The sequence below is a fragment of the Bufo bufo genome, chromosome 3 (genome assembly GCF_905171765.1).
Source record: "Bufo bufo chromosome 3, aBufBuf1.1, whole genome shotgun sequence".
NCBI lineage: Eukaryota > Metazoa > Chordata > Amphibia > Anura > Bufonidae > Bufo > Bufo bufo.
In genome coordinates, this window is record NC_053391.1 from 123,587,125 (window position 1) to 123,611,859 (window position 24,735).

The window sequence follows — 24,735 nt, forward strand, 5'->3', positions numbered from 1 at the left end:
GTGTCCATATTGCGGACCGCAAATGGTTACTCCGCAAAATGCGAGTATCGGCTGTGTGCGCGCCGTATTACGGATGCAGACCTGTTAATTTGAATGTGTCCGCAATTTGACAGGTACGGTGTGGAGGCACGGAACGGAAGCTCCGAAGCACAATGGAGTACTTCTGTGGGCTTTCTGTCCGTGCCTCCGCACCACCAAAATATAGTGTATGTCCTATTTTTTTTTAGGTGCATACGGATTGCGGACCTATTCAAGGGAATAGGTCCGCAGACGCCGGTCACGCGGACGGTGCCCATGCTTTGTGGACTGCTATTTGCAGTCCACAGCACGCAGACTGACGGCCTACAGCCGTGTGCATGAGGCCCAAAGGGGTTGTCCAGCCCTTGTGTGGCTCAAGCCTCGTCATAAATTAGGTGCACAGCCGGCAGTCCATGCGCCTGGAGTAGTTTTCATTCCTCTTTTACACCGGTTTCCAGATCCCTGCCCCTGTCACTCCCTCACCACTCCCAAGTGGCGAGGACAGGGCAAATACGCCCGCTCAAAAAGGGGTCTTGCGACTATTCTTACTACAAAAGCTGGCATAAAAGTATTCATAAATGACTCCCAAGACCAATTTCAGCCATGGATATTGCTGTGATATTGTCTCAAAAAAATTCTGTCACAAATTCACAGCATAAACTGACATTACATTTTCCTGCCACGGTTTCCATGTGGGCAGCGCTGAAAACTGGGAGGTTGTCTGCTCATGGATTAAACCCACTGAATGCAAAGGGTGAAACTGGTGGCAGAAACCTGCAGCTGTGCAGAAACCACCTTCCCTTGTTTTCAATGGGAGTCTGCGCTGCCATTCAAGCATTCATGGTTTTCTGAAAACCGGGGTGGGTGGTCACTCGCAGATTATCACCACTGGATTGGGCTAAAGCCGCGGACAGATCCACCGTTTTGAAAATGCTACGCTTGCCTGAAACCTGAGTGTCTTCTGCTGCAGAGTTTTTCTATTGGAAAAATCCACTATGTGAACATACCCTAAAATCAAACGACAAAATGGATAAAACGTGTTGTGAACTGGGCGGTTTAATAAACCACCAAGTCTCCAATTTTCAACTTTATAACAAATTATATACATTTAACACAAATACTATTTTAATTTAGTGTGCAGATTTTTTTTATTTTTTTTGCACCATGAAAAAATGTACTTTGTTCACTAGATGGCGCTCGTCTGCTACAATACGTCAGTGCTCATCCTAGCGAGGAATACTGTATATTTATTACCGGTATCTTTAATATATATCCGATCTAATCACAAGTCGTCATTAAAGATGTTGTCTCACTTCAGGGCACGGATACCTTACGTTCATGGGCATGAGGCCTAACACATATGCAGAGGATTCCATTTTTTGGACTTTTTATTCCTGCTCTTCTGATGATGTTTGATGTGATTTATTCATAAAGAATTTGGATTTTATTACACAGCGGTGGTCAGACAGAAACCGCTTTTGAACTAGCACAGTACCCATCCTTATTTTGTCCGGTAAAATGACAGACACAGGGATGGAAACCTAACGGACCCCTATTACAGTCAGTAGGGCCACCGAGCGTCATTGCGGCGATCATGTAACAGATCCTGCACCTCCGCCATTGGACAATGCTGATGTGAACAGAGGCTACTTTCACACTAGCGTCGCTGGATTCCGGCAATCTGTGTGCAAACGGATACCATTTGTAGACGGATCCGTCTCACAAATGTATTCCAATACCAGATCCGTCTCTCCGGTTGTCATCCGGAAAAACGGATCCGGTATTTATCTTTTTCCCATTTTTAAAGGTCTGCGCATGCACAGACCGCAAGACCGGATCCATTTTTTTGAAACACTTTTAGTGTTTCTATATTGTACAGCCAAGTCACACAAAGCTTTTCTAAAATGCTTAGGTTCTCATCTAAAATCTTCTGACAACCTATTTTGTTGTACGTGTTGACGGACTGGTTGTCATCATTACCCTTTATTTTAGTCATTGGGGTGTATTTACATTTGGCGGGGGAACCGCAGCGGTTCTTCGCAGTCTCATAAAGCGCCCTCTACAGGAGGAGGGGGTAACATCATCCTCTGGCCACAGCAGTCTGACCTTAGCGAAATGGCGGCGCGCGGTGACTACGGGCCGGTCGCGGACAGATGACGCACTTCCGGTAGGTGAGGTCAGACCTTTCCTGTGCCGCCATTTCGGGTTTGGTGAGGTCGGGATCGGGCTGAGGTGCTCGTTTGCCGTGTCTGTCGCTGGCGGCGTCGGTAGGCGCCTAAAAGGCGGGGAAAGCGCACCGGGGAGCGAGCAGAGGCCATGGCCGGCAACTTCGACTCTGAAGACCGAGCGAGCTGGTACTGGGGCAGGCAGAACCGACAGGAGGCGGTGAATCTGCTGCAGGGGCAGCGGCACGGAGTGTTCCTGGTGCGGGACTCCGCCACCATCCCCGGGGACTACGTGCTCTCCGTCAGCGAGAACTCCAAGGTCTCCCACTACATCATCAACAGCGTCAGCAACAACCGGCAGTCCGGTGAGTGTGGGGGCCCCTGGGAGCCGGTGCTGGAGGTCGCAGGCTGCACGTGCTCTGGGGGGGTAGAGGGGCTCACCCTGCTCAGGACTCCTCTGCAGTGCCCCAGTATGTGGGGGCCAGGCTTACATGTTACATACATGTCCGTTTTCGGTAGGATCAGAAGGGTCTGGGGGCAGCTCACCGCGGGTGTAATAGGGCATTACCGTTTCAGAAAGATTATTTATGACAGAAGTACTTTCTGCATCAGTGTGTCACCATTTTCAAGATCCCTGCTTGCTGTCAATTAGTAGGAAACTTCATTGTTCCAGTTAATGGCTCGTGCACACGTAGCTGTTTTTGCGATCCGCAAATTGTAGATCCGCAAATCGCGGATAACCGCCGCATGCATTTTGCACATCGGGACGTCCTGCCCTCTGTTAGAGCTGCCTGTTCTTGTCCTCAAAGTGGAGAATAGGACATGTTTGATTTATTTATATTTTTCCGGATTCGGACAGGAAACCTCTTTTGTGGCCCCATTGAAATGAAAGGGTCCGCATCTGATCTGCAAAAATACATGGATCGGATGCGGACGGAGACTATGGTCAGGTACATGGGGCCTAAGTCTGTTGGTCTTGGTGGGTCCCCGCACAGCGGCCATGGGGTAGGTATGTGCCATGCAGCTAAAGTGGGGCGGCACATAAGTTTCCCGCAGGACTGCAATGCAACCAAGACCCCCGCGCAGTGATGCCCACCGCGGTTGTTAGGCTGGGTTCACATATGACTGGACAGCTGTGGAGTCCGCTGGCTTTTCTGTGCAGAAAACTGCATTTAACACGAGGTTTTGTTACGTCTTGTGAACCCGGCCGTAGATTGGTGAGTGGTGCCTGGAGGAACCCGGGTTTCCCAGGGTCCGGCCACCGCCAAGCGCTCTCCCCATACAAGTGAATGAGAGCTACCTGCACTTGTGTAGCCACCGCTCCCATTCATGTCAATGGGGCCAACACAAATAGCTGAGACAACGCTCGGCTCTTTTCGGCGGCTCCATAGAAATTAATGGAGGGCTGCTGCACCCTCCACCACCTTTTCCTGCTCCGTTCTCGGCATGGGTCCCAGAGGTGGGACCTGCACCTATCAGACAGTGGAGGCATGCTCTAGTGATATGCCCCCGTTGTGATGGGAATACCCCTTTAAATGTTGATTGTCAGTAGCGCCTTTCAGCTGTACTGCGGCTTCGTGCACACATTCGTGTCCGTATTTCGGTCTGCAAAGAACACATGGACAGAATACGGATGGCTTCCACTCGACTATTCTGGTTTGCATCACGGGCCAGAATTGGGCATGTTCTATCATTTGTGAAATGGCCAGATGGATCCACAAAAGATACAGATGTGTGCATGGCCCCAAAGAACTGAGCGGGTCTGTGTGCTATCCGCCAGAGAATGCAGAACACGCGTGGATAAGGAACCTGGTCAAGTGCATGAGGCCTTAGGCTGGGTCTCCACGGTGCTACCATGATGCCATTCAGTGGCCGCGGGAATTTGCAGGTTTATCAGCTATTAAGCCTCATTTATTAAAACTATAAGGAAATCCGTCTTAGTTGCCCATAGCAACCAGTCAGAGCTCAGCTTTCACTTCTTACGATGTTCTGATAAAATGAAAGGTGAGCACTGATTGGTTGCTATAGGCAAAATGAGGGCCAAGATCTCGTGAGAGGTTCATTGCCTTCAAATTTGTGCAGCTAACAGCTGATTGTTAGGGTTGTGGCAGCCCCATGTAATAAAAATTTGATAAATGCATTGCAATACCGGATCAGTCTCTCTGGTATCATCCGGAAAAACGGATCCGGTATTACATTTTTTGCATTTTTAAAGGTAGGCGCAGACCGGAAATCTGGATTCGATTTGCCGGAACACTTAATGCCGGATCCAGCATTCTGGCATGTGATCAGTATTTTTGGCCGGAGAGAGGGCTGCATCATGCTGCGGTATTTTCTCCAGCCAAAAGACGTAAGAGGGACTGAACTGACGCATCCTGAACGGATTGCTCTCCATTCAGATTGCATTAGGATAAAACTGATCAGTTTTTTCCGGTATTGAGCTCCTAGGACGGAACTCAACACCGGAAAACAAAACCGCTAGTGTGAAAGTGCCCTTACCTGATAGATCCTGCGCCATTGCTCTGGTTCTCCTGGCTGAGCCAGTGACATCCCAAGTGACTGCTGCAGCCATCCCTGGCCTCTCCAGTGCACCCCTGAGGCCAGTGATTGGCTGCAGCAGTGACGTACCATTTACCTGCACGTCACCACTGCCTTGTATTCAAACAGTGGGAATTTTGAGAATGAAAAGTGATCTGATTGGTTACTGACGCTTTTCTTCATCATTGGTTTTTGTAATGTATTATGTGTCAGGTGTGTGTTTACTGCAGTTACTCGCCCTTCATTGTAATTCTGTCAGTGTAATGGGATATATATCTTGTATACCCCTGTCCAGATCAGTCAGGTCTTCTTGGTGTTTCAGATAGTCATTGGGTGCGGTTTGTTTCGGGTACATGCCAGATCCCCTACTTGTGTTACGTTTCTTGTTGGGGGTCCTAAAACTGAGCAGAACGTTGGTGTGAACCCAGCCTAAGCATGGCGCTAGTCCTTACCCTGTTACGCTCAGTTCACACTCATCAGGTTTTCATGGTCCTAAGGGAAACTGCCTCCCATGGGGCCTTTCTTGTCCCGGCCACGTGAACAGCAGTGCAGCCTCCCATTGAAAACGGTGTGAGGCGATTTTTGTCATGAAATCCTTGGACGATTCTTCTGCGAGAATACTCCCTTTGATTGGCCCAATCGCACCCAAAAAAAGGTGGGCCTGTTGAAAGTCTATGGTATTTCAGATGTTTCAGCTTCTGTGTTAGTTTATTTGCCTTAGACCCCATGCACACAACCTTATCCATCGATGCGCTCTGTAAAATAAGGATGTGGTCCGTGTGCGACCTGCATTTTATTTGTGGACCCCTTGTTTTCAATGGGTTCGTGGTCCACATTTTGCAGATATAGGGGGAGATTTATCTAACTGGTGTAAAGTAGAACTGGCTTAGTTGCCCATAGCAACCAATCAGATTCCTCCTTTCATTTTCCAAAGGAGCTGTGAGAAATGAAAGGTGGAATCTTATTGGCTGCTATGGGCACCTAAGCCAGTTCTACTTTACACCAGTTTGATAAATGACCCCATAGTCCGTCTTTCTGTGGAACAGATATACATACGCAGAAAGCACAGGGATAATCCGTGTGCTCTCTGCATTTGTATGCCCGTTTAGCAGAAAGACAGAATATGTACTATACTTTCACACTAGCGTTGTTTGAATTCGGCGTTCACTTCAGTCACCGGAACTGCCCGCCGCATCCGGAAAAACGTGTAAAAAAGGATTACATTTGAATCCTGATCAGGATTTTGATCACAATGAAAAAATGCATTGGAAAAAAACGGATCCGCCATTTATGGACTTTAACTTTTTTTCTCACATTTTTCGGGTTTAACATGCAAAAGCCGGATCCGGTTTGACTGAACACACGGCGCCGAATCCGGCGTTAATGCAAGTCAATGGGAAAAAGGCCGGATCCGGCGTTCAAAGTGTTCCGGATTTTTGGCCGAAGGTAAAAATACAACATGCTACGGTTTTCTGAAAAGCCTGATCAGTCAAAAAGACTGAACTGAAGACATCCTGATGCATCCTGAACGGATTGCTCTCCATTCAGAATGCATTAGGATAAGGCTGGTTTCACACTTGCATTGTCCGGATCCGGCGTGTACTCCATTTGCCGGAATTACACGCCGGATCCGGAAAAACGCAAGTGAACTGAAAGCATTTGAAGACGGATCCGTCTTCAAAATGCATTCAGTGTTACTATGGCACCCAGGACGCTATTAAAGTCCTGGCAGCCATGGTAAAGTGTAGTGGGGAGCGGGGGAGCAGTGTACTTACCGTCCGTGCGGCTCCCCGGGCGCTCCAGAGTGACGTCAGAGCGCCCCATGCGCATGGATGACGTGATCCATGCGATCACATGATCCATGCGCTTGGGGCGCCCTGACGTCACTCTGGGGAGCCGCACGGACGGTAAGTATACTGCTCCCCCGCTCCCCACTACACTTTACCATGGCTGCCAGGACTTTAGCGTCTTGGCAGCCATGGTAACTATTCAGAAAAAGCTAAACGTCGAATCCGGCAATGCGCCGAAACGACGTTTAGCTTAAGGCCGGATCCGGATTAATGTCTTTCAATGGGCATTAATTCCGGATCCGGCCTTGCGGCAAGTGTTCAGGATTTTTGGCCGGAGCAAAAAGCGCAGCATGCTGCGGTATTTTCTCCGGCCAAAAAACGTTCCGTTCCGGAACTGAAGACATCCTGATGCATCCTGAACGGATTTCTCTCCATTCAGAATGCATTAGGATAAAACTGATCAGGATTCTTCCGGCATAGAGCCCCGACGACGGAACTCTATGCCGGAAGAAAAGAACGCAAGTGTGAAAGAGCCCTTAAACTGATCAGTTCTTTTCCGGATTTGAGCCCCTAGGACGGGCCTCAGCGCCGGAAAAGAAAAACGCTAGTGTGAAAGTACTCTTATCCGCAAAGTTTTGACCAAGGACCCATTGAAATCAATAGGTTCGCAAAAAATACTGATGCAACATGGGCTGCATCCATATTATCTGATCCAGGATTTGCAGTGGTGTGCATGGGCCCTAAAGTTGTGCCTATCGGACCATATGAACTTGATAGACATGGGCCCCCTCCATGTGCTGGGACAGAAGCCGAGCGGCTCACGTTCTGGTGGACTCAAGCTGTCATTGAATTACAGGGATGGCCACTCATCTGAATGTCCGCTATGTAATGCCACATTAACCTGCCCATCTGCCTAAACATGGCTTCTTACAGCAAAATCAGCCGCTGGTTGAGGTTCTGTGAGACAAAAACCTTTTGGAAAGGGGATTTTCAGTCACAGATGGTTTATAATGTGGCTAAGCTTGAAGATTCAGCCATCATGTAATGCAGCTTGGGGTACACGAGGTTGGGCAGAGGTCTGGCCGTAGGAGGCAGGCCGCTCCAGGAGCCTTCTGGTAAAGCGTGCATGTTTTTTGATACATAAGGTGCTGTATAGAAATATGTTCATTATTTCTGCTTTCTTCCCAGGGGTGAGTCAGTCCCGGTTCAGGATAGGCGATCAGGAGTTTGAATCGTTACCCGCGCTATTGGAATTTTACAAAATCCATTATCTGGACACTACCACTTTAATAGAGCCCGTTTCCAAGTCTAAGCAATCCGGAGTGATCCACAGACAAGAAGAGGCAGAGTATGTGCGGGCCCTCTTTGACTTTAATGGTAATGATGATGAAGATCTTCCATTTAAGAAGGGAGACATCCTAAGAATTCGGGATAAACCTGAGGAGCAGTGGTGGAATGCTGAGGACAGCGACGGAAGGCGGGGCATGATACCTGTCCCTTATGTGGAAAAGTACAGGCCGCCCTCAACTGCCGGGTCTGCTATGATTGGAGGTAACCAGGAAAATTCGCATCCACAGCAGCTGGGCGGGCCGGAGCCAGGGCCCTATGCCCAGCCCAGTGTCAACACTCCGCTGCCTAACCTCCAGAATGGGCCCATTTTTGCCAGGGTTATCCAGAAGCGAGTGCCCAATGCCTACGACAAGACAGCCTTGGCTTTGGAGGTATATAATGGGTACAGCTGTGAAGGAAAATGATCTCCCAATTAATTTTCCTGTCTTTAGGCTAAATTATAATCTGTCCATTCAGTATTACGTGTAAGAACCACCGAGGCTCCACTCGTTATTAGTCAGTTCTTAATATTGTGTAATTATTTGCACTGTATAAATCTGTAAGGTCACCTGATTGACACAAGCACAATGCCAGGGATGGCCAACCTGAGGCTCTCCAGCTGTTGTAAAACTACAATTCCCACCATGCCCTGCTATAGGCTGATGGTTGTAGACAGTCTGGGCATGCTGGGAGTTGTAGTTTTACAACAGCTGGAGAGCCGCAGGTTGGCCATCCCAGCCCTAGAGCCTGAGTTTGGTGGGAGGGGGGTATACTCTGCCTGCCACCTGGCGGCAAAGGACATTTAGGAGAAGCAGTGTGAGCCTCCTGTCGGCAGCGACGGGGCTCCCAAGTCAATGAGAATAGCTGACGGCATAATACTATTCTCTCATATGTCCTTTTCAGTTGGATGCCAGCCATAGTGGATTGGGGCTGCTCGGATGCAGCTGTGGATTGGGGCTGCTCGGTTTATGCTTTGCCGCTATGTAATTCTATGTGCGACTATTGACTAGATTTTCTGGAAAGTAGCAAAGGATCCTATGAGAGACTATGGCAGAGTCCTTTGTGTCTTGCGTGTTAAGAAGCAAATAAGGAAGTCCCAAATGTTAACGAGTATGAGCGGGGAGCAGCAGCTCAGACTAGATTCCATGTTGACTCATGTTCATTTCTGAATAATTTCTGCTGGGCACATCTAGGTTTATCACTCTTTTTTTATACTGGTGATCAGCAGACTAATGTACACGGCCACTACCCGGTCTGTTATGTGCATTGGTGGACCGCAATTTGCGGCCTCCAATGCATGGGCAACACCGTGCGGTGTTCTATATTTTGTGGTGCGGAGGTACAGAGCGAAACCCCATGGAAGCATTCTGTACTTCTTCCGAGCTTCCTTCCGGATTGCGGACCCATTCAAGTGACGGGGGCCGCATCCGTGATGCAGTGCACAAATGGCCGGGGCCCGTGTATTGCGTACATTCGTGTGCATGAGCCCTAAGAAGATTGAGCAGGAGCTCATGAGATCCATTCTTTCCACATGTGGAGATGGGCAGAGTATTGTAGACATTGAGAGCTAGTCTGATGATTCAGGAGGCAACCTAACTATAGTCCTCCTGCTGCGATTTGATTTAAAGGTATATTCAGACATTGAGGTTTGGATGGTAACTAGAGATGAGCCTTTAGGGGCTTCCGTTATTCATTCTGTCCTAATAGAAGTCTATGGCCTGCATAACAGATCCGTCTGGTTTACGTTATGCAGGAGAAGACTGTATAAAAAATGCATTTGAAAAGGGAATGCTGTTTTACCACAATTTGCAAGGCTTTGTGGTTTTTGCAGGTGGAATACGTGCAAAATAAACAGGTTTCACTTGTAAAAACCAGTTACACGTCACAAAAATGCTGCAGATCACAGTCAAACTGCACTTCAACCACAACACCTAAATATACTCTTGTGGGAATTTCTTGGAGTTTTATCAACATGGCCTCCATCACCTTCTAGAGTGTGAGTAGGACTTGGATAGCTGCTCGAGGCCTCGCTATACTGTGCTCTGGCTGTTGTCATTTTACGGTGATGAGATGTGCCGTCTGGCTTCTCGGCCTGCCAGCTTATCGTATGGGATCGCTCAAGAACTACCTATTGTAGAGCAAGAACTCTGTCCACAGTAGATGGTGATGACGAAATTTGGCTGAGCAGCCTGACAGAGGTTTGTATTGTGACTATTGTAGCCAGTTTCTGCTCTACATGAGGTAGTTTTGGAGCGATTGTACATGATATGCTGGCAGGCTGAGCAGTCTAACTGGACATCTTATCCCCGTAAAGTGACTGCAGTGCTGGCAGGATAGAGGCCCCATCCCCAGCAATTGTAGAAGTGGAGGCAGCCCATCACAGTCACATTCTAGGACTGGTTGGAGCTCATGTTGAGAACCCCTTTATGGGTATGGTTGCATGCTGTGGATTTTGACATGATGCCGTTTTGGATTTGTAGAGATTCAAAAATCTGCAATGCAGGTCAAGTATGGAAAAAGGTTTGTGTTGAGAACAACCCCTTTTATTGAACCCCCGTAAATGACCATGGAGGTTGGATGTTACGTTGTCGTGACCAGGACTCTGTGACGCTCCCACATGAGACGGCTGATACTGCAGTGGATCCATAGAGCTAGCGGCAGAACAGTGGTGACATCCAGCTCCATACTACTGGCTTGTCGTTCTGGGAGTAGAAATGTTTGTAACCTGCCGGCATCAGTAAGTGGGCATTGGCAGATTGTTCAGACCTACCTGCAGTGTGTAATGCCCAGAAAACTGCTCCTGCTGGGATGTGCGATTCCACACTAGCTCAGACTAGGACTGGATGTACACCCCATGGCTGATGTATGCTAAAAATCCACCCACAACCAACAGGGTTTCCTGCATCTGGTGGCCCAGAATAGTCCTTCAGGGTCTGTAATGATGTTTGGTTGCATGGAGTTGGACGGCATAGGGGTTTATATATGAATCGGCTTTAGCCCCTTAACCCATAACGCGTTATATATACAGCATTATGTGCCCGCAGGTGTATGGAGCAGGCCTCTGCAGTGACCTTGCACCATACGTGCCGTATGCCGGCTGTTTCATACAGCCTGCACCAGGACGCACTAACAGGGAGCGGCGATGCGGTTCCCTCTGCCTTCCAATCGGAGCCCGCGCAGTGAAATTGCGGGGCTCCGATCTGTTGCCATGGCAGCTTCTGAAGCGATCCAAGCCTGCCATTGCATTCTCCATGCTGAGCTATGCACAAGGCATAGCTCAGAATGGAGGGAGTAAAAATCCTATTCACCCTAATAAATCTCTATTAGGGCTTATGCACACGGACGTATTTTGTTTCCGTGTCCGTTTCGTGTTTTTTAGCGAACCGTATGCGGAAACATTCATTTCAATGGGTCCGGGGGGGGGAAATGGAAGGTACTCCGTGTGCATTCAGTTTCCGTATTTCTGTTCCGCAAAAAAAAGAACATGTCCTTTTATTGTCCACATTACGGAGAAGGATAGTACAGTTCTATTAGGAGCCAACTGTTCAGTTCCGCAAAATACGGAATGCACACGGATGTCGTCCGTGTTTTTTGCAGACCGCAAAATACATACGGTTGTGTGCATGAGCCCTTAGGGTGAATAGGAGAGGACATCAAAATATCCCATGTACGAGGACCCCCTATGGAGGCTAATGGTTATTTAAAAAAAAAACTATATATTAAAAGCTTGAATCACCCCCCCTTCCCAATTTTACATGTAAAAATACATAAACAATAAAAAAATAAACATATTGGGTATCACTGCATCCAAAAATGTCGGAACTATTAAGATTAAAAAAAAAAATTCTTGTGCGGTGAACGCCGTAACAGGAAAAAAAATATGAAAAACGCAATTTGCCATTTAATTTTTTTAAATTTTGTCCTCCCAAAAAATTTTATAACTATAATCAAAACATATATACTACAAAAATGGTATTAATAAAAACTATTCATTACGCAAAAAACAAGCCCTTATAAAGCTCTGTAGAACGGAATATAAGAAAGTTTAGCGATGCAAAGAAAATGTAGATTTTTCAAAGATTTTTTATTTTTTAAATGGTAAAACAAAAAAAAAAAAACTGAAGTTTGGTATTGCTGCAGAATAAGAACGTCAGGTCATTTTTAGTGCATAGTGAACGCTGTGATGTCGAAACCCCAGAAATCTTAGTGGAATTCTTTGTGTTTTTGTTGTTGTTTTTTCAATTTTGCCACACAGAATTTCTTTTCCCCGTTTTCTAATACAAGACGAGGTAAATTAAATGGTGGCATTAAAAAATGCATCTTGTCCCGCCAAAAAGAAGCCCTCGTATAGCTATGTGAACAGGAGATTAAAAAAGTTTTATGGCTTTTGGAACATGAGGGAAAATAAAAAATGTAAAAATTAAAATAGGCCCGGTCTTTAAGGGGTTAATGACCAGCCTTTTTCTGACTAAGCGATTTATTTTCTTTTTTTTTCTTTTCTTTTTATCATGGTCAGCTTCCAAGAGCTTTAAGGGTCCGGCCACACTGAGCGACCATCATCCAGTCGGGTTGCGGACGCCCTGCAGTCATGAACCTCGCGTCCAATAAACCTGCAGCTTCCTTTCATTAATTAATGAAGACTGCACTGTATACTCGATCTTCGTTAGTACATGGCCGCGCGGCACCTTCAACACCGCATGGCCATTAACAATGATGACTAGCTAGACAGTGAGGTCTTTATTATTTAAATGAAAGGAAGATGTGGGCTTATTGGCCGCACAGTTCATGGCCACAGCTCGACTGGATCATGGCTGCTCTGTATGGCCGCACCCATTACTTTTTTATTTTCCGTATATTTAGCTATATGAGGGCTTTTTGGAGACATGCCTGGGGCCTACACTAGGCCCCAGCCTGTCTGCACTGACATTGGCACCCTGCAGTCTCATTTGCGTGGTGCCGTTTGGAGACGAATGGATTCCGCTCCCTCCGTAACTGCTTACATGTGGCGGGTACCACAGCCCAAACGGCACTCTTGCCGGTCCGGGCTGCTGAGGATAGCTCATCAGTATCTAGAACCCAGACAGCCCCTTTAAGGCTTGTTGCCTGTCTGACATGGTGTTTAGAGCTCTTCTCTTGATGGTATATTACCATAACCCCTGTGTGCCCGGTGGGTACAGTGCTGGTTAATTGTGCTAAAGACCTGCCTCTGTCATCTCACTACATTATGTCCCAACGAAGTTCACTGATTGCGGATTTAATTTTATTAAAATCTGCTTACATACATTGGTTTCTCTGCTCTGTTCCGGTGGGATTAGCAGTGTCCATGTGAACAGGATTAGTTTGGACCCCCCTTCCCTTTACAGTTAGGAAGCAGCTGGAGCTTTACATGAGTGTTTACTTACTAATCTTCTGATTCATCTTTTCTTGTTTGGCACATTCCTGTCTAAATGTAAAACAGTAAAGCTGTGTCATGTGGTCGGAAAAGCTGTAAATGTTAAAGGGGTTTTCCGGCAGTAGAATATTGATGACCTTTCCTCAACAGGTCATCAATAGTGAATTCATTAGGGTCGGAGATTGCCACTGATCAGCCCTCCGGTGAGTGTGGCGGCCCCCTCTAATCACAGTGCCGTACATTGTATAGTGGCTGTGCTTGGTATTGCAGTCCTGCCCCTTGAATAAGGCTGAGCTGCACATAGGCCATGTGACCGATGAACGTGATGTCACTGACCTAGGAAGAGCGCCATGGCCTCTTTGAAAAGCTGGTCAGCAGGGGTGTCGGGAGTCAGACCCCCACCGATCAGGGGCTGTGATATCCTCAGGATTGGTCATCAGTATTCTATTCCCAGGCAGATCAATGTGGCCCTTAGACAAGTTACAGTAGACCTGAGCTGACAGGTTTTTTTCTTAGTAGCCCAGTAGTTGGATCTTTAGTAGAAAACCACCTCCAGATAATATTGTATGTCTGGCTTCAAGGACTTGTCTAGCTCTGAATTAATGGACACTTCACTGTGCATTGATGGAAAGAAAGGCCCACTTGTATTTTTCTTATTGTACCTAAAATAAAAAAAATAAGCAGTTTATTTATCCCATAGCTTTGTGTCTACAGCTCCTATGCAGACCGGGGTGTCCGTATGGCAAAAAAAGTGTGTGCAGTCATTGCCATGTATCCTGTTCTTCTTGACAAGGCCTCTTTCACATATTAGTGAATCGGACGTGTTCTGTCCATGTTCTTCACGGACCGCCTTCCGTACCCATTGACTTTAATGTGTATAGTCACACATCAATGGTTTTCCACGGACTGTAGGTCTGTGGTGACACCATGGAAGCATACACTATTTTCTGTCCATAATTTTGCATTCCTCACACATTAAAGTCTATGGGGCTGTGAAAACCACGGACACATTGGCAGCATCCCTGTTTGCTCCGTGGTTGATGGGACATGCTCTAGAAATGAGTTTTAAGCCTAGCACTGGCGGTGGAATATGGATGACACACGGAGTATACATAGATTTTTCATAGACCTCTTCACGGATGGACCATTGACGGATGTCATCACAGACATGGGAATGAGGTCTTACCCGCCAAATAGAGATGAAAAATACTTTTGTGCCATCTGCCATGTTAGCTAAGAAATATAAAAAAAATGAGATTCCTCAGTTTATACTTTTTTTAATGGCTAACTGAAAAGAAGATGACAAAACTGCAAGCTTTCGAGACTACTCGGGTAGGGCTGAAACAATTACTCGACTTAATTGATTAACTCGAAACGCAAAAAATTATTGATGCAAATTATTTTCATCCATGATTCGTTTGTGCCATGTGACCACCGAGTGTGAGTGAAGAGCTTGCTATTACTCGCGCTCTGTGGTCACCCGCCTGCCCTCAGTGCTGCGCTTGATCCTGACATACACACATCGTCAGGACGTAGTGCACCTAAGTACCGTATGCACTATGACCCGATGCTGTGTGACGTCAGGTCCCAGTGCACCGCGTGAAGAAGGGGATGGAAGATCTCTGGAGTGTCGGCATCACCCCTACAGGAAAGGTAAGTATTTTAGTTCACTGGCGCTGTGACTGGGCACTGATGGCTAGGAGGGGGAGTGGGGGCAGCTGGTGGCATTGGAGGGGCAGCTGGTGGCACTGCTGGAGGAACTAATTGCATTGGAGTGGGGGAGCAACTGATGGCACTGAGGGGGAGCTGAGGGCACTAGAAGGGAGGAGACTAATGGCAGGGGGGCTGAGTTTTTTTTTTTTTTTTATATAGAAAATGTTCTTTTAATTTGTTTTTTCTTATTAGAGTACTCGATTAATCATTGGATTAATCAGTAGAATACATGATTACTAAAATAATCGATAGCTGCAGCCCTATACTCGGGTCTCTTCATCAGGCATGGTACCATACCTAATGATGGGTCTTAAATGCTCAGTTTTGTCATGTTTTCAGTTTGCTATTAAAAGTTATTAACTACTGAGATCTCATTTTAATATTTTCGTATAAAGATGGGAATGCACATGAAATAACGGCCAGCAGCTAACTACCGTAGTTCTTTTGACAGCTATTTGGATGTGACCATGCTTTGGCCAAGTTCTGAATGTAGGATATTTCTACATTACTTTTTTTTTTTTTTTAATGCATTTAGATAAAAAAAAAAAACAAAGGTGGATATAATCTTTAAATGAGTTTCTTATAGTTCAGTTTGTGAGCTTACAGCAATCCATCGGTTTCCAGACCTACATATGGATGTACTTATCATACTGCAGGGTGGTACTTCAACAGACACTGTACGGTAAAGCCTCTAAACCCGCGCCTAATACCGCAGTGCAGTAATTGATTGGATTAATGGGCACTCGAACATCCAAGGCTGTATCTGGAATATTGATATGGCTTAGTGCAAGTATTGTGCTGGTGGTGGGGAGGTGTAGTTGGGAGAACTGGTTTTGTGGTGACTACCTTAATATTTGGCGAGCCTCTAATAATGTGGTTGAAAATATGAATATTAATCATTAATATACAATTTATTTATAGTATAGCAAAATGTAGATTTGACTAAAACTAAAAAAGTCAGATAAAATTCACAATTAAAAAAATCGATCAGTGTTTGTGTATTGTCAATTAGTTCGGTATTTTTATAATAAATGAGCTTGAAAGAAATGTCTTCGGTGATTGTGCAATGAAGCTTGTGCCAGAATATATAAAAAAAATAAAGTAAAAAAGTGATAAATTATATAAATAAGTTGATGAGTCTTAAAGAATCATTATTTTTTAGTGCTGATATAAAGATTGCTAGCGATAGGTGATTGTGTCTTTTTTTAGTTTTTACTTATTTGTTCACTTGAGTCCATTTATACAGTGCAGTATTGTTGCTGAGCTCCGTAATTATTTCAATACTGTATATTGATGTTTGCTACTAAGTAGCTAGATTACCGTATTGGTGTTAGCGCTGGGAGCAGTTGCTGCTTTCGCCGGCCGTTTCTCTCCCTTCAGTCCGCGGTGTGGTAATTGTTTCCTGAAGTTGGCGTCCCATGTGTTGATGCGCGGGGCTGTAGGAATCTCACCCCAGCTGGATGTTCGCCCGTTTATTTCTGCAGCCAGCGATATTCTCTCATGTGTGGGTGATGATTTTTTATCCTTGATACTTTCGGCATATATATTACAAACAGCAGTTTCTTTAGATTGCATTCATATAATCCCCAAATGCGTTTCAGAGCTTACACGCTCCTTCAGTGGTACATGAATGCAATCTGGGCTGGAGGTCTTTAAATAATGGTTCCATCAGGTGGGAATCCTTTTATGGGGGTTACTTGGAAAATCTGGGATGGATCGGTAGTTGTTGTTTTCCATTGTACTTCTTATAGAAACAACGTGTCGATTATACATAAATTCTATCTAAAGATTGAACGATATATGATGTGTTTAATGTTATATATAGGGTGGCACATATGTTGTACAAGGTAATGGATGTAATATGCCTTATCTTTTGATTTCATGTAAAATCGCTATTTGTGGTTTTGATGCGTTTTTTGTTTGTATTTATCAATTAAGGAATTTTTTTCCCCACTCCTAGACATGTAAACTATATGTGACATCTGCAGTTTTTGATCAATTTTTTATTTTTAGAGTAGGTTTTTATATTTTCATTTTTTACACTTTTTTTTTTTTTTTCAGGTGTGAAATTGCAGATGAATTTGGGGGTGGTGGCCTCCCACAGGAGAGCCTGACCTCGATGTCTCGTCCATGAAGGGCACCCACCCCATGTCTACAGTATTTATCATTATCCTTCTGTCTGCAGACATAAATCACTGAAATCAGAATGACCAGACACCAAGTAAGGGTTCATTCACACATCCGTATGTGTTTTGCGGATCCGCAAAACAGACACCAGCAATGTGCGTTCCGCATTTTGTGGACCGCACATCGCCAGCACTATAATAGAAAATGCCTAATCTTGCCTGCAATTGCGGACAAGATAGGACATGTTCTATTTTTTTCGGGAACAGAAATGTGGATCCGGACAGCACATAGTGTGGCCCCATAGAAATGAATGGGTCCACAATTCCGTTCCGCAAAATGCGAAACATAATTGCGGACGTGTGAATGGCCCCTAAGGCTACTTTCACACTAGCGTTTTGGCTTTCTGTTTGTGAGATCCGTTTCGGACCGCTTTTGAGAGCCCATGACGGATCAGTTTTGCCCTAATGCATTCTGAATGCTAAGGGATCAGTTTGCCTCCGATCAGTCACCATTCCGCTCTGGAGGCGGACACCAAAACGCTGCCTGCAGTGTTTTGGTGTCCACATGACTAAGCAGAGCCAAATTCAATGGGGACGGATCAGTTTTCTGACACAATCTGGCACAATAGAAAACGGATCCGTCCTCCCTTGACTTTCAATGGTGTTCAAAACGGATCAGTCATTGCTATATAAGATATAATACAACCGGATCCGTTCATGACGGATGCATGCGGTTGTATTATTGTAACGGAAGCGTTTTTTCCAGATACATGACTGATCCGCAAAAAACGCTAATGTGAAAGTAGCCTAAGGAGTCTGAGCCCCACTATACACAGTGCATGTAGTCTTTACACATCACTGAAACACAAGGGGCCCATTTATGTTTTTGGTGAGGGGGGGTTTTTTTGATTTTTTTTTTGTATTTTGTTACTGAGCTGAGTCATTTCAGTATAATTATCAGAAAATACTATCTGGCATGTATAATTTACCGTTACCTTGTCCTCTGCTGATAATAACATTGCGACCTTGGAAACTGCTTACTGAAAAAAGCACTGTGTAAACGCGCCTTTATAGCAAGTAAAGTAGTACGGTGGATTTACAGCGCAGAAAGTTCTGGTACTTCTAATAGTTTCCTCTTTATTGGATTCCAGATCGATGAATTGCAGTATTTGTTTAAATTGAAGGGCAGTTTTTGGAGAATAAGTTCTCAGTCTTACACATGTTAGCAGTTTATCCGGTGGCTTTGGAATATGTAGTATATAATATATTAATAATTGTAATTCTCCCACTCAATACACAGTTCACGCCTTAAAGGGAACCTGCCACCGGGATTTTGCCTTTAGAGCTGAGGACATGGGTTGCTAGATGGCCGCTAGCACATCCGCAATACCCAGTCCCCATAGCTCGGTGTGCTTTTATTAAAAACCAATTTGATACATATGCAAATTAACTTGAGAGGAGTCAGGGATAGACTCATCTCAGGTTAATTTGCATGTGTATCAAATCACTTTTTTTTTACACAATAAAAGCACACAGAGCTATGGGGACTGGGTATTGCGGATGTGCTAGCGGCCATATAGCAACCCATGTCCTCAGCTCTATACCCAAAATCCCGGTGACAGGTTCCCTTTAAAGCAGATTTGTACCTATGACACCGGCTGACCTGTTACATGTGCACTTGGCAGCTGAAGGCATCTATGTTGGTCCCATGTTCATATGTGCCCGCATTGCTGAGAAAAATTCATATATGCAAATGAGCCTCTAGGAGCAACAGGGGCGTTGTCATTACACCTAGAGGCTCTGCACTTTCTGCAACTGCTGCTCCCTCTTGATTGACAGGACCAGACATTATGATGTTTTCACTGCCTGGCTCTGTCAAAGCGCAGAAGATTCGGCAGTTACAGAGAGAGCTGAGCCTCTAGGTGTAACGGTAACGCCCCTGTTGCTCCTAGAGGCTCATTTGCATATAATAAAACATCATTTTTCTCAGTAATCCGGGCACAACACAGATGCCTTCAGCTGCCAAGTTCACATGTAACGGGTCAGCCAGTGTCATAGGTACAAAACTGCTGACAGATGCCCTGTACTGATGGGTTCTGTCCGCTCTTAGCTGATTGGAGCGGGATCCTGCCTGTGCCCACACTCATCTCAGCTCAAGGCTCTCATACCAATGTGCTGTGCCAGAATTGGCTTGGGGGGAGCGCAGGCAGGACAGCGATCTGTGCTCCCTGCTATGCAGAATTCTCTACAGCAGCAAAAGTCCGTACAGCGCTGACAAGCCATCGCTGTACGGAAATTATGATTTTAAGGCTACATGCACACGAACGTTTTGTTTCCGTGTCTGTTCCGTTTTTGTTTTTTTTGTGGATAGGATGCAGACCCATTCATTTCAATGGGTCCGCAAAAAAATGCGGACAGCTGTCTGCGTCAGTTCTGTAGCCCCGCAAAAAAAATTGAATATGTCCTATATAGGGATCGACCGATATTGATTTTTTAGGGCCGATACCGATAATTTGTGAACTTTCAGGCCGATAGCCGATAATTTATACCGATATTCTGGGAATTTTCATTTTTGAGAAAAAAAAAATTCCTACACAAATCTGCTGAAATTTAATGTTTATTGTTAATGTGTATTTTTTTTGTTTATTGTTAATGTGTATTTATTTTTGTTTTTTTAAATCTTTTTCATTTATACTTAATATTTTTGTGTTTTTGTTTTTTTTTACTAACTTTTAGCCCCCTTAGGGACTAGAACCCTTGTCCTATTCCCCCTGATAGATCTCTATCAGGGTGAATAGGAGCTCACACTGTCCCTGCTGCTCTGTGCATAGTGCACACAGCAGCATGGAGCTTATCATGGCAGCCAGGGCTTCAATAGCGTCCTGGCTGCCATGGTAACCGATCGGAGCCCCAGGCTTACACTGCTGGGGCTTCGATCGGAGGAGCAGGGGAGAGGGGATCCTGTGGCCACTGCCACCAATGAGTAATACTGGGTGGGTGGGGGGGGGCGCACTGCGCCACCAATGTTTTTACTATTGGGATGGGGGGCGCACTGCGCCACCAATGATTAATACTGGGGGGCTTGGGGGGGGGCGCACTGCGCCACCAATGATTAATACTTGGGGGGGGGGGGGGGGGGGGCGCACTGCGCCACCAATGAAGATAAGTCTCTCAATCATTCATATACAGGAGGCGGGAGCTGGCTGCAGAATCACATAGCCGGCTCCCGACCTCTATGAGCGGTACCTGCGATCCGCGGCACCTGAGGAGTTAACTACCGCAGATCACAGCTACAGTTCATAGAGGTCGGGAGCCGGCTATGTGATTCTGCAGCCAGCTCCCGCCTCCTGTATATGAATAAATGAAAGGCTTATCTTCATTGGTGGAGCGGTGGCCACAGCCCCTCCCCTCCTCTTATGTTCTCTCCCCTCACTGGCGGCAGCAGCAGCACAGGGGGAGGAGACACTGCTTCCTTCTCCCCTGTGCTGCGGAGGGAACACAGAGAGCGCTGAGAGCAGCGCGTTCTGTGTTCCCAATACGTTATCGAAATATCGGCAAAATAGATGCCGATAACGTTCAAAATCCTCAATATCGGCCGATAATATCGGCCAAACCGATAATCGGTCGATCCCTAGTCCTATATATCCGTTTTAGGCATTGTCACAATGGATCCGCCCAAAAAATCATATGGATGTCAACCGGTTTTTATTTTTTTTGTGGATCCCCAATTTTCGGACTGCAAAACGCATACGGTCGTGTGCATGTAGCCTAAGAAGCAGTACTGTCATGAACTTTGGGTACTTTTTTTTTTTTTTTTTAGTTGCAAAACAACATACTTTAAAAATTGTTACAAAAACTATTTTGGGGTTATTTAGAAGAGTTTAATAGCAGCTTATATAAAAGTTTAGTTACCCTTTTAAACTTGTACTTCTTTATGAAACCACTTGTCTGTTATTTAGAGGAGATTTACCACTATTGTCTGGTGCAGAACTGGCACCACATCTTTGGCATCACAGAGTTGATAGAACATGCTCTTGAAATGGACGGAGCGTGCCCCAGCAGAACCCGTGACGTCAGTCATTACTATGACTTGCATGTATTTTACTATTGCAAGTTAGAGGTTCTTCATAGTTCCATAGGTACAAATCTGCTGACAGATGCCCTTTAAAGGGAACCTGTCATCGGGATTATGGGTATAGAGCTGAGGACATGGGTTGCTATATGGCCGCTAGCACATCCGCAATACCCAGTCCCCATAGCTCTGTGTGCTTTTGTGTAAAAAAAAAGTGATTTGATCCCATTCTTCGGATCCCCAGTGGTCATAAATTTATCACCTATCCTGTCAATAAGTGATAATCGTGGTCCTGGGACAAGGACTTTTTTTTTTTTTGTTTTTTGCTCATTTTCAAAGGACTAATTTTATTTTATTTTTCTCCCCTACAGGTTGGTGACCTAGTAAAGGTAACAAAGATTAATGTCAGTGGTCAATGGGAAGGAGAATGCAACGGAAAATATGGTCATTTTCCTTTTACACACGTGCGTCTGCTGGATCAACAGAACCCTGATGAAGACTTCAGCTGAGTGTGACCTGGAGCCGCTTGTAAAGTGCGAACAATCAGGCTCTGTTTCCCTCTTTCTCCATCTGCCATTTAGACTGCCTTCCACAGGTCTCGAGATATTTAGCCAGAGAAAGTAGTAATACCCAGAATCCCCCTCGATTGCAATCATTCAGTTCCTATGAGATTTGGCAGTCAGGGTACGAGCTTGGATTGTGTCTTGAAAGTAGGCAGAATATAACCACCAACCCATGGCAATATCTAATAACCTGCAGATGCAGTGAACTGCACGATTGCTTCTAGCGAGGATTGTTTTTTTTGTTTTTTTTATAGAACAAGAGACTTTTTATAGGGCCTTTAATGTATCTTCCTTACTCACTTTCCAGGTTGGACCTCACCAGCTTATAGTACTGACACTTGGGTAAACGCTGTCTCACCATTTTGGTCCCGTCATTGTGTCCATTCAGGCCAATAAGCCTATGTAGCTCATTTTTCCTTCAGCCGTTCCCAGTATTATTTTACAAGGTCCGAGCTGTGGGCTTCAGTCGATTTCCTGACAGCCTGGACCAACACTCTCATTTTCCTTTCCTTGTGAATGTTCTTTACTTACCAAGTACCAGGCCACAGCAGAACGCCTGGCGTGAGCGAGCGACCTAAGGCGAGGTGTTCTTAAACCAGTGCATTTCTGTGACAATATAATCCCATCATGTGCCTCAACCCTTGGATTCTTTTGTTGCCAATAAGGACATTTTCTTTTTTTGTCTTTTCCTAAGATCTAACGAAAGTCCCGTCATAATTTGGCCTCTGGGGCACGTTCCCTGCAAACCCTTCTTTTAGAGGTTTTTTTTTTTTCTCTTTTCTTCCTACGGGGAACCAGTAAGAGTACACTAACTGTTAATTATGGAAATGATGTATTTTATGTTGATATGTAGAAACTACTAAAATAAAGACAATTTAACGAGAGGGGTGGTTGAAAGGATAACTGAATCACTGTGGTATTTCTGCCTTCATGTTGCTTTGCCATAAAAGCTCAGTGTATTTTAGAAGTCCTCCCTGAATGCTCCCCATGCTTTTATCTGTGCCCTTTTAAAGAGGCGTTTAGATGGAATTCAGAGATTTTCTTTAGAATGCACATTTACCATGAGCATAAGGAATTTATTTTATTATGACTAGTCTATGTGTAAATGCCTACTTTCATTAAATTGAGTCCCTACATCTGTCTCACTTCTTGTGCAAGGAGAATGGACAGAATACCATAGACTTTTTTATTTATTTTTTACTTTTTGACTTGGCAGTAAAAACTTTCATAGATCTTTATGGACATGAACACAAAAATCTTAGGCACCAGTTGGTTAACTGGTTGCTAGGGTTTGTCTTACCGTGATTGTGCCGACCTTTGCAAAAGGGGGTTGTCCGACCTTTGCAAAAAGAAACCATACTCCCCTCACCAGCCCCCTGATCAGCCAGCACAGAGGCTCCAGTGGTCCCCCCGAATTTTGCTGTACTACTGGTATTATGGCTCCCATTACGGAGCGCTGATGCCAGTAGTATGGCATGCGACTGCCAAGGCCAATTATTGTCTGCAATGGTCGGTTGTAAACCGTGTGTTTTCCCCTTAAAGGTCTGGTAACTTCTATGATCTCTCTAGCCTTGGAGGCCAATTAAGTGCACAGTTAAGTCAGGAATATTAAATTGTTCTATATTGTGTTTAGTTCACATGGACTCCTTTTGAGTAGTCGATTTGCTGAGTCTTCTGGCAATAACTTCAGTTTGTGCCTTCCTTCAAGGTTGCCTGTTAAACAAAGATTTATGCATTCCTTCTTAAGGTGGCCATACGCATTTGGTAGATGTCGGCAGGACTGGCCGGCTAGGTAATGTGTGTTGGTGTTCCGAGTGGGGGGCAGCCGTTTGGTGGATTTCAACATACCACAGATCCTTTATTCTCAAAGAAGTTAAGAGTTTTCTTGTCTAAGAATTTGTGGCGTATTGCTAGGATATGCCACAAATGTCTGATAGGTGCAGGTCCCCACCTCTGGGGCCTGCTTCTATTTTGAGGGCTAGGTTCCTGAAGCAAATGAGCGCACACCACACATGCGTGGCATGCTCTCTATTCACCGCAATGAGACTTGTAAAAATAGCCAAATGTGCTTGGCTATTTTCGGAGCAGCCACTGCTACATTCCCCGCTATGGGACTGCTGTAAATAAGTGAGCCAGCCCTTGGCTATTTTCAGAATTCCTATGGTGATGCATGCGTAGCTGCTCTTCCTTCACTTTGGGGGGGCCCCGGTTCTCAATATGGGAGCAGGTCCCTTGCACCTATCTGACATCTGTGGCCTATCCTAGCGATATGTCACAAATGCTTAGGTGGGAATACCTCTTTAAACAGTCGGTCACCTCATTTTCACCAACATAACTAACACTGTCCCATAGAAAATTGCAAACGCTTTCCAAGCATACTTGTGTGCACCATGTGTCTGTATTCCATGTCCAGGAAAAGCACTTTTAGGCTCCATTCACACGTCCGCAAAATGTGTCCGCATTCGTTCCACAATTTTGCGGAATGGGTGCGGACCCATTCATTCTCTATGGGGACGGAATGGATGCGGACAGCACACAGTGTGCTGTCTGCAGCCGCAATTGCGGAGCGCGGCCCCGATTTTGGGTCCGCAGCTCCGCAAAAAGATAGAGCATGTCCTATTCTTGTCCGCAGCTTGCGGACAAGAATAGTCATTTCAATGGGGGTGCCGGGCTGGAGTGTTGCGGGTCCGCAACACACCACGGGCGTGTGAATGCAGCCTTATTCTGCTGGGGAAAAAAACAGCTCCCTAGTGCCCAGGTGAAAGTGAAAGTAAAAACAGCTCACACTCCTGACTATTTCTAATGGCTATATCTTCTGATATAGTGGATATAATGCTGTGGTTCTGGTATAGTTTGAAAGGTTGGAATGCCAGCTTTTAAACAAGGTCAGGCTGGTACCGATCCGAAGATTTGAGCAGCTAAAGCAGCCCTCCCGTCTTCAGTCTGGTTTGCTTTGGGCACTTAGGAGCCGTTTTCCAACAGAATAAAAGTGCTTATCCTAGACATGGAATACAGACACACAGGTATGC

At 45.5% G+C, this 24,735-nt stretch overlaps 1 protein-coding gene across 2 annotated transcripts; it reads left to right on the forward strand.

Annotated features, from left to right (window-relative positions):
- The first annotated feature begins 2,216 nt into the window (after window positions 1–2,216).
- On the forward strand, window positions 2,217–23,717 carry CRK (CRK proto-oncogene, adaptor protein). 2 transcript variants are annotated; one of them, XM_040423532.1, is made up of 3 exons: window positions 2,217–2,548; window positions 7,700–8,232; window positions 21,515–23,717. In XM_040423532.1, exons 1-3 carry the CDS (start codon window positions 2,335–2,337, stop codon window positions 21,650–21,652), a joined length of 885 nt encoding a protein of 294 aa, XP_040279466.1. In that variant the 5' UTR covers window positions 2,217–2,334; the 3' UTR covers window positions 21,653–23,717. The 2 variants fall into 2 exon arrangements, with proteins under 2 accessions (XP_040279466.1, XP_040279467.1); XM_040423533.1 differs by having other exon boundaries at window positions 7,700–8,062; window positions 21,515–21,648.
- Window positions 23,718–24,735: the final 1,018 nt, after the last annotated feature.

What these genes read in the sequence shown, in the direction of transcription:
- CRK (XM_040423532.1), top strand. Translation starts at nt 2,335, where the DNA reads ATGGCCGGCAACTTCGACTCTGAAGACCGAGCGAGCTGGTACTGGGGC. An exon ending in CAGCAACAACCGGCAGTCCG is followed by an intron (nt 2,549 to 7,699) that starts GTGAGTGTGGGG and finishes CTTTCTTCCCAG; the next exon opens with GGGTGAGTCAGTCCCGGTTC. An exon ending in AGACAGCCTTGGCTTTGGAG is followed by an intron (nt 8,233 to 21,514) that starts GTATATAATGGG and finishes TCTCCCCTACAG; the next exon opens with GTTGGTGACCTAGTAAAGGT.